This window comes from Spermophilus citellus, assembly GCF_964194105.1.
Source record: "Spermophilus citellus genome assembly, chromosome: 5".
Taxonomy (NCBI): domain Eukaryota; kingdom Metazoa; phylum Chordata; class Mammalia; order Rodentia; family Sciuridae; genus Spermophilus; species Spermophilus citellus.
In genome coordinates, this window is record NC_138186.1 from 75,790,951 (window position 1) to 75,805,711 (window position 14,761).

The window sequence follows — 14,761 nt, forward strand, 5'->3', positions numbered from 1 at the left end:
TTAAAAGAAAGAAAATTGGTCCTTATGTCAAATAATGAGACACCTTTTAAACTACGGGTATCTAAATGAGTTACAAAAACCTCTGTGTTCATATGTTGTTTTATGAAGCTGACAAATTCCAAGAGAAGAGAAAGTGGCAACTCCAGGAAATGTTCTGCTAGGGCATTCCCCACAGCGCAGGATTAAATTGCCCCCTCACCAATGAAGGAAAAGTATGCATTACAGACAAAAATATTTTCTCCATTCACAGGCTAGGAAACTCCTTTGAGTAAACAGCTTTGTTGTATTCACTGCTGTAACTACAACAATTATTTTAGACATGTATAGAAATTGATGATTATTACGGTGACACAGTTATTACGGATAATTTCTAGTTAGATTGTTTTTCTGTCAATGGATAAGAGGCAAAAATAATACTCTAGTAGTAATATTGGTTTGAGCTTCATTGGATCTAAATTAAGGTACCAACTTGAACAGAGGGCAAATATGCTTAGCATGTGTTTCTGTGGCCTTCTGACAGAGACCATTGAGTGGGCAGCATGGACGTGATCTGGGAACATGGAGGGGCCCAGAGCAGAATTCCCAGAGGCTGGGTGCTGCTTCAACTGTAAAGGTAAAATTTCTAAGTTGATTCTAAGCTGCAAAAGTCTGAGTTAAAGTGTAAAAGACTAGGGCATTGTAAAGCTACTAGATTACAAGGCCTGGGCTAAAAGGTAAAAGCCTATTGTTACAATTCCTCCGCTATCCCCGGAACCTGTAAGTTGTTAGGACAATGCGGGAGCTGCTCAGTAAATATCTCCATTGATTCCCTGGTTGTTTAATAGCTAAGGGCTCCAGGTAACATGGCACGTATGCATATAGGCCCCAGGACCAATCAGTTTGAATGTGTGCCCCACTTGGAAGTGACCAATCACCCCTGCCCAAACTGTTCCCCCCAATGAATGGACTAATCACGTATCAGAATTGTTGTTCAATTTCCCCGCGCCTCATGATGATTTGTTCTGATGTATGCAAAGCCCACCACCCTCTCCAAAAAGTGTACTTAAGCTCTGCTTGACCTCTGCTCTGGGCTCTGGGCTGCTCTCCCTTCTTGAGTGAGCACAGAGTCCCAACGCGTTGGAACGGATCCCTAATAAAAATCCCCCTTGCCATTGCATGAAGCTAGTCTCGAGTGGTCTTTCCTTCTCCGACGTTTTGCCGGACCCTTACACAACTATGACCTATTTTTTTTTTTTTTTTAAAGAGAGAGTGAGAGAGGAGAGAGAGAGAAAGAGAGAGAGAGAGAGAATTTTTAATATTTGTTTTTTAGTTCTTGGCGGACACAACATCTTTGTTGGTATGTGGTGCTGAGGATCGAACCCAGGCCGCACGCATGCCAGGCGAGCGCGCTACCGCTTGAGCCACATCCCCAGCCCCTATGACCTATTTTTACTTGGTAAAAACAAAACATATTTATCCCAAGGAAACTCCTCCCAATTCTATCTAACTTTTAAAACTGAAAGGCAGGAAATCACTTTGCTTATGGCTTTAAATTATTGTGTTTTTTGTCTTTTGTTCCTTGTTTTGTTTTGCTGCTCTTGCAATGGACTATTACCTCTGAATTTCATGGTCATCTACCAGCACTTAGATTTCATACAGAAAAACAATTTTTCCTAGTTTCTTTTCTTCTTCTTTCTCTCTTTTCACATAAATAAATCGGACATTCTAAAGCCATCATTTAAATGCAGGCGCTTCTCTTTCTGGGGAATGAATAATGCTGGCCTAGTTATGACAAGTCAGTTTCTTTCTAAAATATAATATAAATTCTCAGTTTTAATTCAATGTTCAAAACTTACAAATGTGCCCATTTTTTTCTGAAAGCCTTCTTTTAGGCATTTTAGTCATAGTTCAATAATTAAAAAGGCCTAAATTTTGTTAAGAAAGCAGAATGATGAATCAACTTTGCAAAAGAGTTCAAAGTAGAGGAGCAAATTATGTGGGAAAGAATGGTTGTCTTGCAGTGGATGACCTATTAAAGTACGGGAGAAATTTCACCTTCTCTATGGGGAATTGTTAAAACTACCCTGCATTCATTTCAAAAGAGATAAAACAATCATCATATTTTGAATACTACAGGTTAATAAGGCTTATGATGTTCACTCAGAGAAGAAAGACACTCATAACTTCTTGTTTTAGCAATCATTGTGAACATATTGCATAATAATACACAGAACCCTGGATACAAATCTATATCAATAAATAAATACTGTTAATACTATTATTTATTTTCAAGTCATCTTAAACCAAGATAATAGATGTTGCTAAAAGGGTAATACGAATTTTCCCAATTGTCAAATGGTTCTGCCTATTTCCAAGTTACTAAGTATTGAATGCAATTTATATTTAGTGATTTATACCATAAAAATATGCTGTGAAACATTTGCAGCATTTATGTTTTTCTGTTCTAGCCATATGCCATCAAATTCATATGCTTGCTCTATTCTTTCTTGTCAGTTCAGAACCTGTTTTTAAGTCATGTTCCATTGAATGACTCATAAATTAAAGACATTTGTAAAAAACAGCAAAGAACTAAGATTTCTTTTTGATAATGTTTCATGCATTAAGTTGGAATAGTTTTTCTATAATATTTAAGTAAATGATTTAATAGGTTAACATCTGAGAAAGAAGCAAGAAATATAGGGAGGTCAAACATTTAATACTTACTGTACAGAATAGTTCCATTTAAAGTATTTGTTTTTATAGTCAAGTAGATGGTGACAATTCTGCTGTGTTCTTTCTCTGGGATAAACTTTGACTCATCCAGGGTTGTAAAAAAAGGCAGTTCTAAATAGGAATTCCCATTGAAATATGGAAAAAATAAACTTGCATCTGAAAATAAGGAGAGCACAATAACCAAATACTGTTAATACTATTATTTATTTTCAAGTCATCTTAAACCAAGATAATAGATATTTTGATAATATTCTATTGCTACTTATTTACATAAGAACCTAGTAATTATAGTCAGCATTCATTCAAAAAGGTAGCACTGATATATTTATTTGTTTATTTTTAAAGGAGTGTTCTTTTTAAAAAAATACATTTATTCACTCATTTAATATTTTATGTGGTGCTTAGGATGGAACCCAGGGTCTCGTGCATGCAAGATGAGCGCTCTACCACTGAGCCACAACCCCAGCACTGATATATTTAAATATTAAGTACAACTTTAAGAAATTTAGCTATACGTATATTATAGTTCTGTAGTTATTATCTCAAATAATTAACTACCAGTCAAGAGGAAGATTCAGTGTAAGAATTTGATATTTCTGAGTGAGTTTTAAAGTCAACAAAAACTCCAAAGTTACATAAAATATGTATATATTTGCATTTGTGAAATCATAGTTCTCATCTGATTCTTAAAATATTCTGTGACACAATGGTATACATGTTTGCCAAAACATTAAGTTATACAATTAAATTCAATGATCTTATTTGATACAGACATATCTCAGAAAAAAGGAACAAATCTGTGAAACACAAATATTATAAAACTGCCATATCATTAATATTTAGTGTTAATATCCATTAATATTTAGTTATTCGCAATAATTCTTAGATGTTTTATAACTGGTATTCCTATAATGTGGAATATTTGCTTTAGAATTATTCTTCTAGAATTATTAATATTTTAAGTAAATAATCTCAAAAAATATTGAAGCACATAAAATTTGAAAAACACTTATTTTATTGTTACACATCTACAATTATATCTAAATATAATTGGTATGTTGAACAAAAATACATGGAAATTTTGGAAATGCAATATTTTATTTTTAGTTTTTTTTCAAAATGGGGGAACATTTTTCTGCCACTGGATGAAAATTTGGCACTCCCTCCAAGTCCTACCTTCTCTCTAAGTCATACAGCGAATCAGAAACTAACCCAGAATAAGAAATGTATTATCACTTAAATTTTCCTTTAGAGATAGGACTTTTGCCATCCTCCTCCACCAGCCAAGGCATGTAGGTGACCTGACACCAGCTGTCTGCCTTGAGGACAGGAGAAAACTGGTTTCTGTTCTTCTTTTATCCTTACCCCTCACCTTCAGGCTAGCTGACTTTGCTAACCCTTCCAGGTAAGCATGTTGAGACAGAGAGGTAAAGTGAAGAGAGGTGAAGTACACAGTAAAAGACAGCTGTTACTGCTAGCAGTTGATACCCTTGTAAATAGGGTCTTTGCTCTCTAGGAATGGAGGTGGCACCAGATAACATACAGGATACTCAATTAAATTTGAATTTCAGATAAACAGTAAATAATTTTTTTTGTAATATATTTGTTCCAAACATTGCATGGAATATACTTATACTTTTTTTTTTTAAATTTAAATGTAACCAGTTGCCTTATCTTTTCAGTTGTATTGAATCGGACAGGCTTATGATTCAAGAGCATATGTGTATAATCTTCAGAAGCTGTGCAGTTAGCAAGTACAGCTCCTAGGACCTATAGTTGTAGGATTCTGCTTTTGGTTGGACATTTCTACCTTGGTCTTGCTCTGTTTTTTTTAAGGTTATGTACATAATTGCTGTTGACAATTCTTTGCCTGTGTTAGTGAAAAAGTTGTGCTCACACCTTGTTATGGTTGGGATGTGAGGTGTCCCCCAAAAGCTTACAAGTGAGACAATGTGGGGAGGTTCAGAGGAGAAATGATAGGATTGTGAGAATCAACCCAGTCAGTAAATTAATCCTCTGATTGGGATTAACTGAGTGGTAATTGAAGAGGTAGGGTGTGGCTGGAGGAGGTGGGTCTTTGGAGGCGTGGCTTTGGTGTATTTATTTGTATCCAGTGAGTGGAGTCTCTTCCTCTGCGTTCCAGATCACCCTGATGTGAGCCACTTCCCTCTGCCACACTCTCTCCCCATGGTGTTTAGCCTCACCTCCAGCCCTGAGGAATGGAGCTGGCCTTCTGTGGACTAAGACCTCTGAAACCATGAGCCTTCAAATAAACTTTTCCTACTTTAAAATTGTTCTGGTCTGATCCATTAGTCACAGCAGCAGAAAAGCTGACTAAACCACACTTTAAATAGGCAAGGATGACTATTTTTTTTCCAAGGCAGTTTCAAAAGGAGAGATAGAGGTCTGAGATGAATTTGAAATAAAGGGTGAAAGAATTTTTAATGGCTGGAGCAAGAGGGGGAATACAGGCCATGTGTGTTTGCTAGTGGATTTTGTAGTACAACTTGGAGCATGGGGTCCCTCGAATTTAGGCTCAGGACTACCCTGAAGGTGAAATTTACCAATGCTTTCTTTTTAAAGCTTACATTTCAAAGTGATGCCCCCCAGGTCCTCAGAAAGATATTTCTGGTTTGGAAAACTGACTAGAGGTTTTTGATTTGCATATCAAAGGGGGCAGAGAGAAAGCATTTACAATTGAAAGTTTCCTAAAGTACAACCTCTAAGAAGGGGAAGGTTGGTCAGGAATCTGGAGTCAGGAAGAAGCCTGTTTAAACTTGGTCAAACCTAGAGGAGGGTTTAAAGCCATCTTGGCCCATTATTAGAAGAATCATTTGGGCTGAATATAAAATGTCTCTACTCCAACTACATTTCCTGAGGGGTATTCCAGCCTGTGATAAAAATTTCTACATTCCCTGCCATCCCTGCCCTTCCTGTATGTACATCAATATTTATTTATTTATTTATTTATCTTGTTTTATTAATTTTTGTTTATTTATATATGACGGTGGAATGCATTACAATTCTTATTACACATATAGAGCACAATGTTTTATATCCCTGGTTGTATACAAAGTATATTCACGCCAACTCTAGATAAGGCAGAGGGGTAGGAGGGGAAGGGAGGGGGTGAGGGGGGTATTGGGTTAAAAATGATGGTGGAATGTGATGGACATTATTATCCAAAGTACATGTATAACGACACAAATTGTACAGCCATATTTAATTCTCAAACATTCTCTAATTCTTCTCTCCCTCTCTCCCTCTCTCTCTTCATGTATATATATATATATATATATATATATATATATATATATATCTTTCTCTCTCTCTATCTATCTCTCTCAGACACACACACACACACACACACACACACACACACACACACAGAGTTTTAACTTATCAGGTATAAACGTATTCCCTATCAGTACAGGATCTAATTTTCCAAGTGGTACAGTTGTAGCTACCCCAGACACACTGTCACATGTGGTCTGTGGAAGAGGGTCAGGAGAGATGTTCAAAAGTTAGCTTTCTACAAAATTGTTTTCCACAAAATCATGTCTCTAAATGTCCTCTCTCCTTTCTGAATACTGACCCTTTTGATAGCAATAATATATCCCAGTTAAATTTTGTTTTTAAATATGATATTTTATTTGCAGCATAATTTTCTGATGTGTGAAATAAAGTTTACTTTTTAGCACTCTGTTTATGTCTACAAGTTGTGAAGTTAATTTTGAGAGTCAGATACAAATAATTTAATCCATCTATTTAAACAAATTCTAAGTTATATAGTAACACACATTTTACTATTTCTTAGCCTTCTACACACAATTTTAAACTCCTGGAAATTTTCCTACCTACATTTTCCTTTACATTTCTTAAAATGTTCTGCATTTTATTGTATGATTTTTCCCCAAAGATTATTAAAGCCTTGTTAGCAAATCTTTAATTAGTGCTCATATGCTTAGGAGTTTCTATAATACTAAACATTTCCTTTTATTAAAACGTTCTCTTTCTCACCTTGGCTGTCTTCTTGCCTGCCCCATAACTCTTTTGCAAACCAGTTTTTCAGCCTTGCCATAATGCACATATTTTCCAAGGCAGTGTCCTGGGTCAGCTAATCTCTGTCTTTTCTAAAAACTGATCCTCCTCCAGTTTCTTACTCACAGTGCTTACTAGTCCAAGTTTGGAAACTCAGCATCATTATCCACCCATCTAGTTGCTGGTTCCTGACACCTCTTCCTTAGATCAAATCTTGCAACTTTCCTTCTGCTACCACTATTCTTGTTTGAGTTATCATTACATTTCAACTCAAGAAGTATACCAGCTTCTTCCCACCCAGTCTCTCTTCCCATTGTTTCTATGAGCTGTCATTGCAGTCACATCAATTTTATCTAGTTGTAATCATCTAAGACCTTTGGTCAGAACCTTCAGTGGTGCAAGATAAATTATCAAGTAATCCAAGTCTTCCATGGTTTTATTTTCAGTGCTTCCACACATTATACATCTACTGGTGTGGTTGAACCACACTTTCTTCTCTTGTTCTGCTTGTGTTCATTCACACTGTTCTGTCTGAAATGTCCTTTAAGTCCTAGGTATAGATATTATCTCTTAATTGAAGACTTGAATAAATCCCCAGATTGGAACTTCCTTTAGCATGGTATCTACAACTCTTCTAGTCTATTTGTTGTTTTCTATCTTATGTTACAATCATTAGTTTAAAATTTGAATCAAATCAACCATATAGTGAGCTAGTTATTTTGGGTGAGGGAGGTAAATTGACTTAAATGAGTACAAATGAAATGAGTTCTAAATAAATGAGTTCTAAGAAGACATTTGAGAAATATGAGGTAAGGAGGCGAGTTTGCTCTTGTCTGTCCAGAAAAGTCCATGGTACAGTTGAAATTTCACCAGATGGAGCAGAATGTTTGGCAGAAGCTGGACTGCACATGCACCACTTTTTAATGTAATTATAAGTAGAAAAACCATATGCCAATCAAGTTAAAATGCAATGTGGCTAGCTCTACTCTGAAGGAAATTTGGATGAAAAAATTGGATAGCATTATGGCAGAGGAAAATATTTAAGATTACAAAGAGGTGAACTTGAGTTTTCAATAAATATGGTCCTTAACATATAACTTGGCAATTATTTGGATGTTGCATATGTGTTGATTCTACCACAGATATGGTTTTACACACTGTTTCTACTTTTTAAACTTGTCCTATTGAGAGTCACTTATGTTTTCATTCATTCAACAAATATTTATTCCCAAAGGTTATTAAAGCCTTGTTAGAAAATCTTTAATTAGTGCTCATATGCTTAGGAGTTTCTGTAACACTAAATATTCCCTTTTATTAAAATATTCTCTTTCTTGCCTTTCATGACACTTGGCTGTCTTGAACAACAAATATTAGTTGAGCAACTATTCCATGCCTGATACTGGCTAAGGAATACAATGATGAGCAGAACAGACAAAACCGTCAATTCCATGGAGCTTAGGGTCTAGTCTTATGGAAGGAAACTCCATGTTAAGATTTGCTAGAGTTTTTTCTTGTGGTGTGGCATTTTTTTCCCCTAGAGTCCCGAGCAAATGTTCCATCTTATTCCTTTGACAATTTTCCCTGACTTTTACTTTTATTAGGAACATTGAACCTAATGTGAGATGTAGAACTAGATAAAAGAGAGAGTTCACAAAACCTATCTCATCCTCCCCATTACTAAACATTCATTCATCATCTTTGTCTCCCCCTATGGCATAAACCAATTTTTCACTTCACAAGATATATTGTTAGGTAAATATAGTTAAATCATTATTTTTGTGTTTTTTTCTAACATAAGTTTTAATTTTTAATTACCACATAACAATTGTACATATTTATGGGGACTAGCATGATATTATAATAAATGTATATCATGTGTAATGATCAAATCAGCATAATTATCATATGATCACCTGAGACATTGATTGTTTCTTTGTCTTAGAACATTCAAAATCCTCTCTTAGAGCTATTTTGAAATGTGCAATAGATTATTGTTAACTATAGTTGCCCTACTGTGCAAAGAAAACTAGCACTTATTCCTCTTGTTCATCTGTATTATCCACTTTTCTCTACTTTTGGTGCTTCTCCCTTCCCATTCTTTTGGAAGAGAAATAGCTCTCACACATGGGTTCATATATTAATTAAATTATTTGTTTCAGCTCTAGGTTTTACTTATTCTGAGAAGTAGTGAACTTCCCAACCACAATACAAAATGTAATGTAAATCAATTTGCTAAAGGGTGGCCTCTATACTGCTTTGCCACAGAGCATCTATTGTAGAATTCAGTTGCACCTGCCTACTTTCCTGCTCACATACTTCTTGAGCCTTTTTTTCAGAGCTGACAGGTTTTCTGAAAATTATAACAGGAAACAACAATTATGCACAATAAACATTTGCTATTGAATTGCTTTCTAACCATATTAATTTTCATTATCCTCATGTTTAGTGGATATGTTGAAAAACAGAACTGCCCTGAATATGGAAAACAAGACTAATTGGGGTTAGGTGAAGTGTTTTCCTGCTGCTTCCAAAGCCTCTTCAGGCAATGCTATTTGAATACACTCCAAGTTTATTTCTCTTCCAATTATAAATTTTAAAAAACCATGTATTAAACATCTCACAAAATGTTATATAATATTTAGTCATTTCTGATTACAAAATAGACATATAAAGTATACTCTAACGTTTAAACATCTTAAAAGATCATGTAGGCGATCAAATCGATTGGCTAACTTTTAAATGGTTAACAGAATAAATTCAGTTCTGAGTCATGAGAATATCCAATAAATTAACCCCAAAGGAAGACCTTTTAAATGGCAAAGTGATTAAAATAAGACTCTAAAATTTCAAAGGAAGAAATAAAATCACAGATGTGAGTTTAAGTAATTTATGTTGAAAAACATGAATAAGTTTAATATTTTCACCTAATGTGCTTCTGTAGTATGAATCAGAACCATTGTCAATTAATAACAATGATTTGCTGAAGTTTTATCCAGGACAACATCGCAGAGTGCTTTATGAAGAAGAAAACACAGAAGAGATTAATACCTTTACCCTGAGCACAATGAAGCTGAGCAACATAAATGTTATTCATTCTGAATAGAAATGGACTCCTTTGTCTACAGCATGAGTTATAATTCCCTTAGCCTCGTATAAGGGCTTCTTATGATCTAAACTCAGAAACTGACATACTAACATACAAATCAAGTTGCAAATGCAATTGTTCACAAATTATTCACACAGAAGTCAATTGTGTTTCTTAGTACCAGAAGAAACATAATATTGTTTGCTATTCCCCTTTATAATGCAGATAGATCTGTTTTGTTCAAAAGAAAGTTAAAAACTAGTAATACTGAAATGTTTGTTTTTTTATTACTTTGCTCAGAAACAACATCACATGAATTCCATGACAATGTTCATAAAAAAGAGATGACTAATATAATGCATTTATTAATAATATTTTTAGTTTAAGAATCTGACATTGCTTCATTTTTGTTTCTAATATTAAATTCTATGATTCAATGAACATCACCAGTTTATAAGTCTAACCATCTCTTTACCTGAAGCATTCATTATTAAAAAGTAATAAACCTAACATAATATTCAAAGACACAAAATTACAATTATCTATATTATTCTAGTATTGGATAATTAAGTGCCAAAGCGCATGCCATAACTTAAACACTATACATATTGATTATGATAATATAATAATTTACCACTTAATTATTAAAATATAATTATTAGCAATTGTAAATACCTTAAATATTTATATAATATAAATATGCACTTATATAATATAGTACATGGTTCTATGGCATAGCATATATAAATTACACTAATATTTTTTTAACATATTTTACATGGAACAATGTCATCTCTCCCCACCAGACTTGCCTAGAGGAAAAATTAGAAGAGTTTCCTTAAGGGGACAGAGGAATCAAATAGCATATTAATTCATAGAACACATAATGTTTCCTTTCCTAGTGTTTCTTAATCACATGTATACATGCATGCACATAAAACTAAACTGAAACAAAACAATAGAACATCAGAATGAAAAGGAAAATATAAATTTGACAATAAGAAAAAATGACTTTGATTGTTATATCTCTTATGTCTCCAAGAATTAGGATACAGATTTATTTTTGGTTTATATCATTTATAGATCAATGTGTAACATAATATTCTATTTTATGTTTTAGAAATTGTGACTGTTAAAACTTAACATTAAATTTCCAATGATGTCAACCTATAACTTATTAGTTTTGTAGAGATAAGACATTCATACAAAATTAAAAATATTTTTGCCTAACAGACAAATTTGAAATGTGGTTCAGAGCGTATGATATGATAGTGAGAAAATGCAGTGACCCAGATGGTGCCAGGAATGGTTTGAAACCATTCTTTTCTAACAGGATGGTTTGAATCAACCTCCTAAAGACAGAATATACTGCAAGATGGTAGTCCTCGAAAGAATTTCTCCTACCTATGAAAGAGTTATAAAGTAGATGAATAATTTACCAGCAAAGAATAACAAAAGGTTATAAACTAACATGAATATCATTGCTAAAAATATAGGAAGTCATGTGATTTTAAAATCCTTTATTTAGAAAGAAAACTTAAATATGCACTTAAAAATATTTCAAATCAAGTTTGCTAGAAGCAAGGAGAGGATTTAAATGCATCAGATGTAGAGCTTTGTTCAATGAGTTTCTACTCCAACTGGGAAAATTCATTTACTAATTGATTATTTATTATAATAAATTATGAGCTCATACACCAGAAGAGAGAGGCAGCAGTGTAAAGGAAACAGTAGAGTAGCATGGGAGACACTGTGAAAAGTTTGAAATGCAGTTGCCGGAAGTACAGACTGTGTGAAGGGAAATAATAGGAAGCAGAGTTAGGGAGAACGAGGAGGATTATAGATGGCTGCCATTCTAGCTTAAAGAAATTGAACTTCATTCTGAAGCCAGGGACCTTAAACACTTATGAGTAGAGAAGCAGCAAAACTGGCATCCTCCTTTAGGAATACTAAGCTCTCAGCAATATACTGACAGCTGGAATTAGGAAAAATAAGAAGTCATTTCAAAAGACATAGCAATAGTTCAGGCAGGTGGAAGTAAGGATCAAATTAAGGATGAGGGAGTGTTAATTCAGCAAGAAAAAGAGGGTAGGAAAGGCTATAGGGCACCTGATAATTCACCACCATGAACATGGTTTTTCCTATTAAGCAGAATGTTTCCAAAATGATATAGGACAGTGGGCCCAGTATGAAAGTACTTCTCATGGATAAAGAGCGACTGGTATAGTGAGTGTAGTATATACACAATCAGATTCTTCAGAAGGAAGTGTACCTTTTTGAACGCATTGATTGTCAAAATTGAGATATCATGTAACACTTGAAGGCAGTTTTTTTCTTTGACCTATGAAAGTACTATGTAAACCGAGTTGCTGTCTGCCTAGGCAAATGCACAACTCTCTGATCTGAAAGCATAAAGAAGGCAAAATACATTTGTATTATTTAAAAAAAAATAAGAATGAGGGAAATGGCAAGAACCATCACTACCATCACCACCGCCACCACCAACAACAATAGCAACAAAACAAAAGAAGAAGATAGATCCCAAAGCCTCTGAGCTAGGGAGGACAAGATTTGGCAATGAATATATTGTGGGTATAGTGTGATCTCAAGGGGAAACAGCAATGTGTTCAAGTCTGAGTGAATTGAATGATGGAGGAGACAGAAACCAAACCAGGAAACACAACAGGAACAGCAGTTTAACAGGAATGTGATAAAATCAGCATGCATGTTTTGCTTTGTGGGTCAAATAGAATATTTGTGTAGAAATAATCAACAAATGACTACAAATATGGAATAAATGAAAGCTGGTTGTAGTATTTAGAGAATAAATGACCAGGAATAATGGTAACCTATGGGAAGTTTTCAAGTTACAGTAAAGAAACATTTTGGCATTGGAATAATAAAGAGGAGATGGAAAAAAATGATGGGACAGGAAATAAAAAAGGCCCATTGCAATGAAATCCAAGGGAGGAAGAATTATGAGGAAGGAAAAGTCTTAAGAAATAGGGAAAAGTGTGTGTGTGTGTGTGTGTGTGTGTGTGTGTGTGTATGCATGTGTGTGCATACACATGTTTGTGCACATAGCTAGCCAGCACAAAATTGTTTATTTAGCAAGGATTGGGCCAAGTAAACACAGAGAAGAAAATGACAGATTTTCCACAATTGCTGCTTTAGTGCATTAGTCAGTTGTTAAAGCTAAAGTTGTAGGTACTTTGGATGAATTGAATTTAGTCATTGCCAGTGATTTTGTTGGAACTTTTATAGGCCTCTTGTTTTTTTTTTTTTTTAAGCCTCTGTTTTTTTTTTAAGAGTTTAGAAACCAGCCATCAAATTTTGCTCTTTCAAACATGGTAATACGGTGTGGGGATGTAGCTCAGTGGTCAAGTACTTGCCTAGCATGTCAACACATCTTTCTTTCTCTGTTTTTTTTTTTTTTTTTTAAGAAAAATGTGGTAGTTTCCATACTGTGTCTAGTCTGCAGTATTTCACTAATCCTGTTCAGATTTAACACTGTCATAACTATTTATTTTGATAGCCATAACCATGAAGAGTCTCTTAAGTCAATTCTGTGTATAAGTTGTACACATTGCTTACTAGTTTAGCATTGAAAAAAAAGTGACCAACATCCATATTAAGCTCAATTGGTACAGATAATTTTATATGTATGACACAAACAATGAAAGATGGATTCAGTGAAGAAGAAGAGGGAGGAGGAAGTACAGGAGAAAGAGGACCAGGGAAGGAGGGGGAGGGAGAAGAGGAAGTAAAGGGAGGAATGAGAAAGGTGAAAATATGAGGAATCCGAATCATCGTCTTAATATTGGCAGTCTTTTATTGAGCACTACTACCTGACAGGCAGTCCTCTCAAGAGTCTATTATTATCTCCATTCTTTTTAAAATTAAAAAACTTTGTTTTACTTTTACAGAAAAATTGATTAGAAATTACAGAGTTCCCATATTCCCTGTGTTCCCACACATGTACAATCTAATAGCATCCCACACCACAGTGATACATTTTTTTACAATTATGAAGCTACACTGACACAATATCACCTTAGGTCCATAATTTACATTAGGGTTCTTGGTGTTATACATTGTATGATTTTGACAAATGTAAAGTACATATCTACCAGGTGGTACTACACAGACTCCTTCACTGCCCTGCTTGTGCTCTGCCTATTCACTTTTCCCTCCCCATTTCCCCTGGAAACCACTAATCTCATTAATGACTCTTATTTTACCTAATTCACAACATCATGTAGTTGGAATCAGAATAGATTCTTTCTTTTAACAACATGCCTATAGGATTCCCCCATGTCTTTTTAGGACTCGCTAGCTCATTTTCATTGAGCATTGAAAATAAATAGTCCCTACTTTGAATGTATCACAATTTATTTTCTTTTCCCTGAAATCTGAAATTAATATAGATACTGTAATTTTCTTTGGATTGATGGTAACAAAGTATCTCTCTCCATTCCCCTACTTTTGTCCCCTTTCCTTTCCTTTTGATCTATATGTGTTCATGTTTAAAGTGCATCTCTTCAATTTTTTACTTTTTTCTTTTTCTTCTTCTTCAGTTCTGGAGATTGAACTGAGGGCCTCATGTGTGCTAATCAAGTGCTGTACCACTCAGTTACCTGCCAGCCCATTGTAAGCATATGGCCCACAAATGATGAAGGCAGGAAATGGGAAGCAAACCTTGGATCAGCAAGCTTTCCTTTATTCTGCTGCAAAGTCAATCCATCAGGCACCAGGGTGTGGGCAGGAGCTGGAGGCTTTATTTTATAAGTATGGAGATAGTCCCCTGGGTTACAGAAAGAGTCTGGGTTTTATGGTTTACAATGAGGATGAATTAATCATTGGAGACTGAGCATGTGCAGTTTGGACGATCAGAGATCTAGTTGTGCAGGTTAAAATTTTAAT

General features: G+C 34.7%; 1 protein-coding gene across 1 annotated transcript in view; it reads right to left on the bottom strand.

Moving 5' to 3' along the window:
- EYS (eyes shut homolog) overlaps positions 1-14,761 on the bottom strand; it is a gene marked incomplete at its 5' end in the record, with an annotated part of 1,607,607 nt that overhangs the window by 299,140 nt on the left and 1,293,706 nt on the right. The window contains 1 exon segment of the mRNA XM_081294994.1: positions 2,704-2,868. Within this exon segment, the coding sequence (XP_081151120.1) occupies positions 2,704-2,868 (165 nt within the window).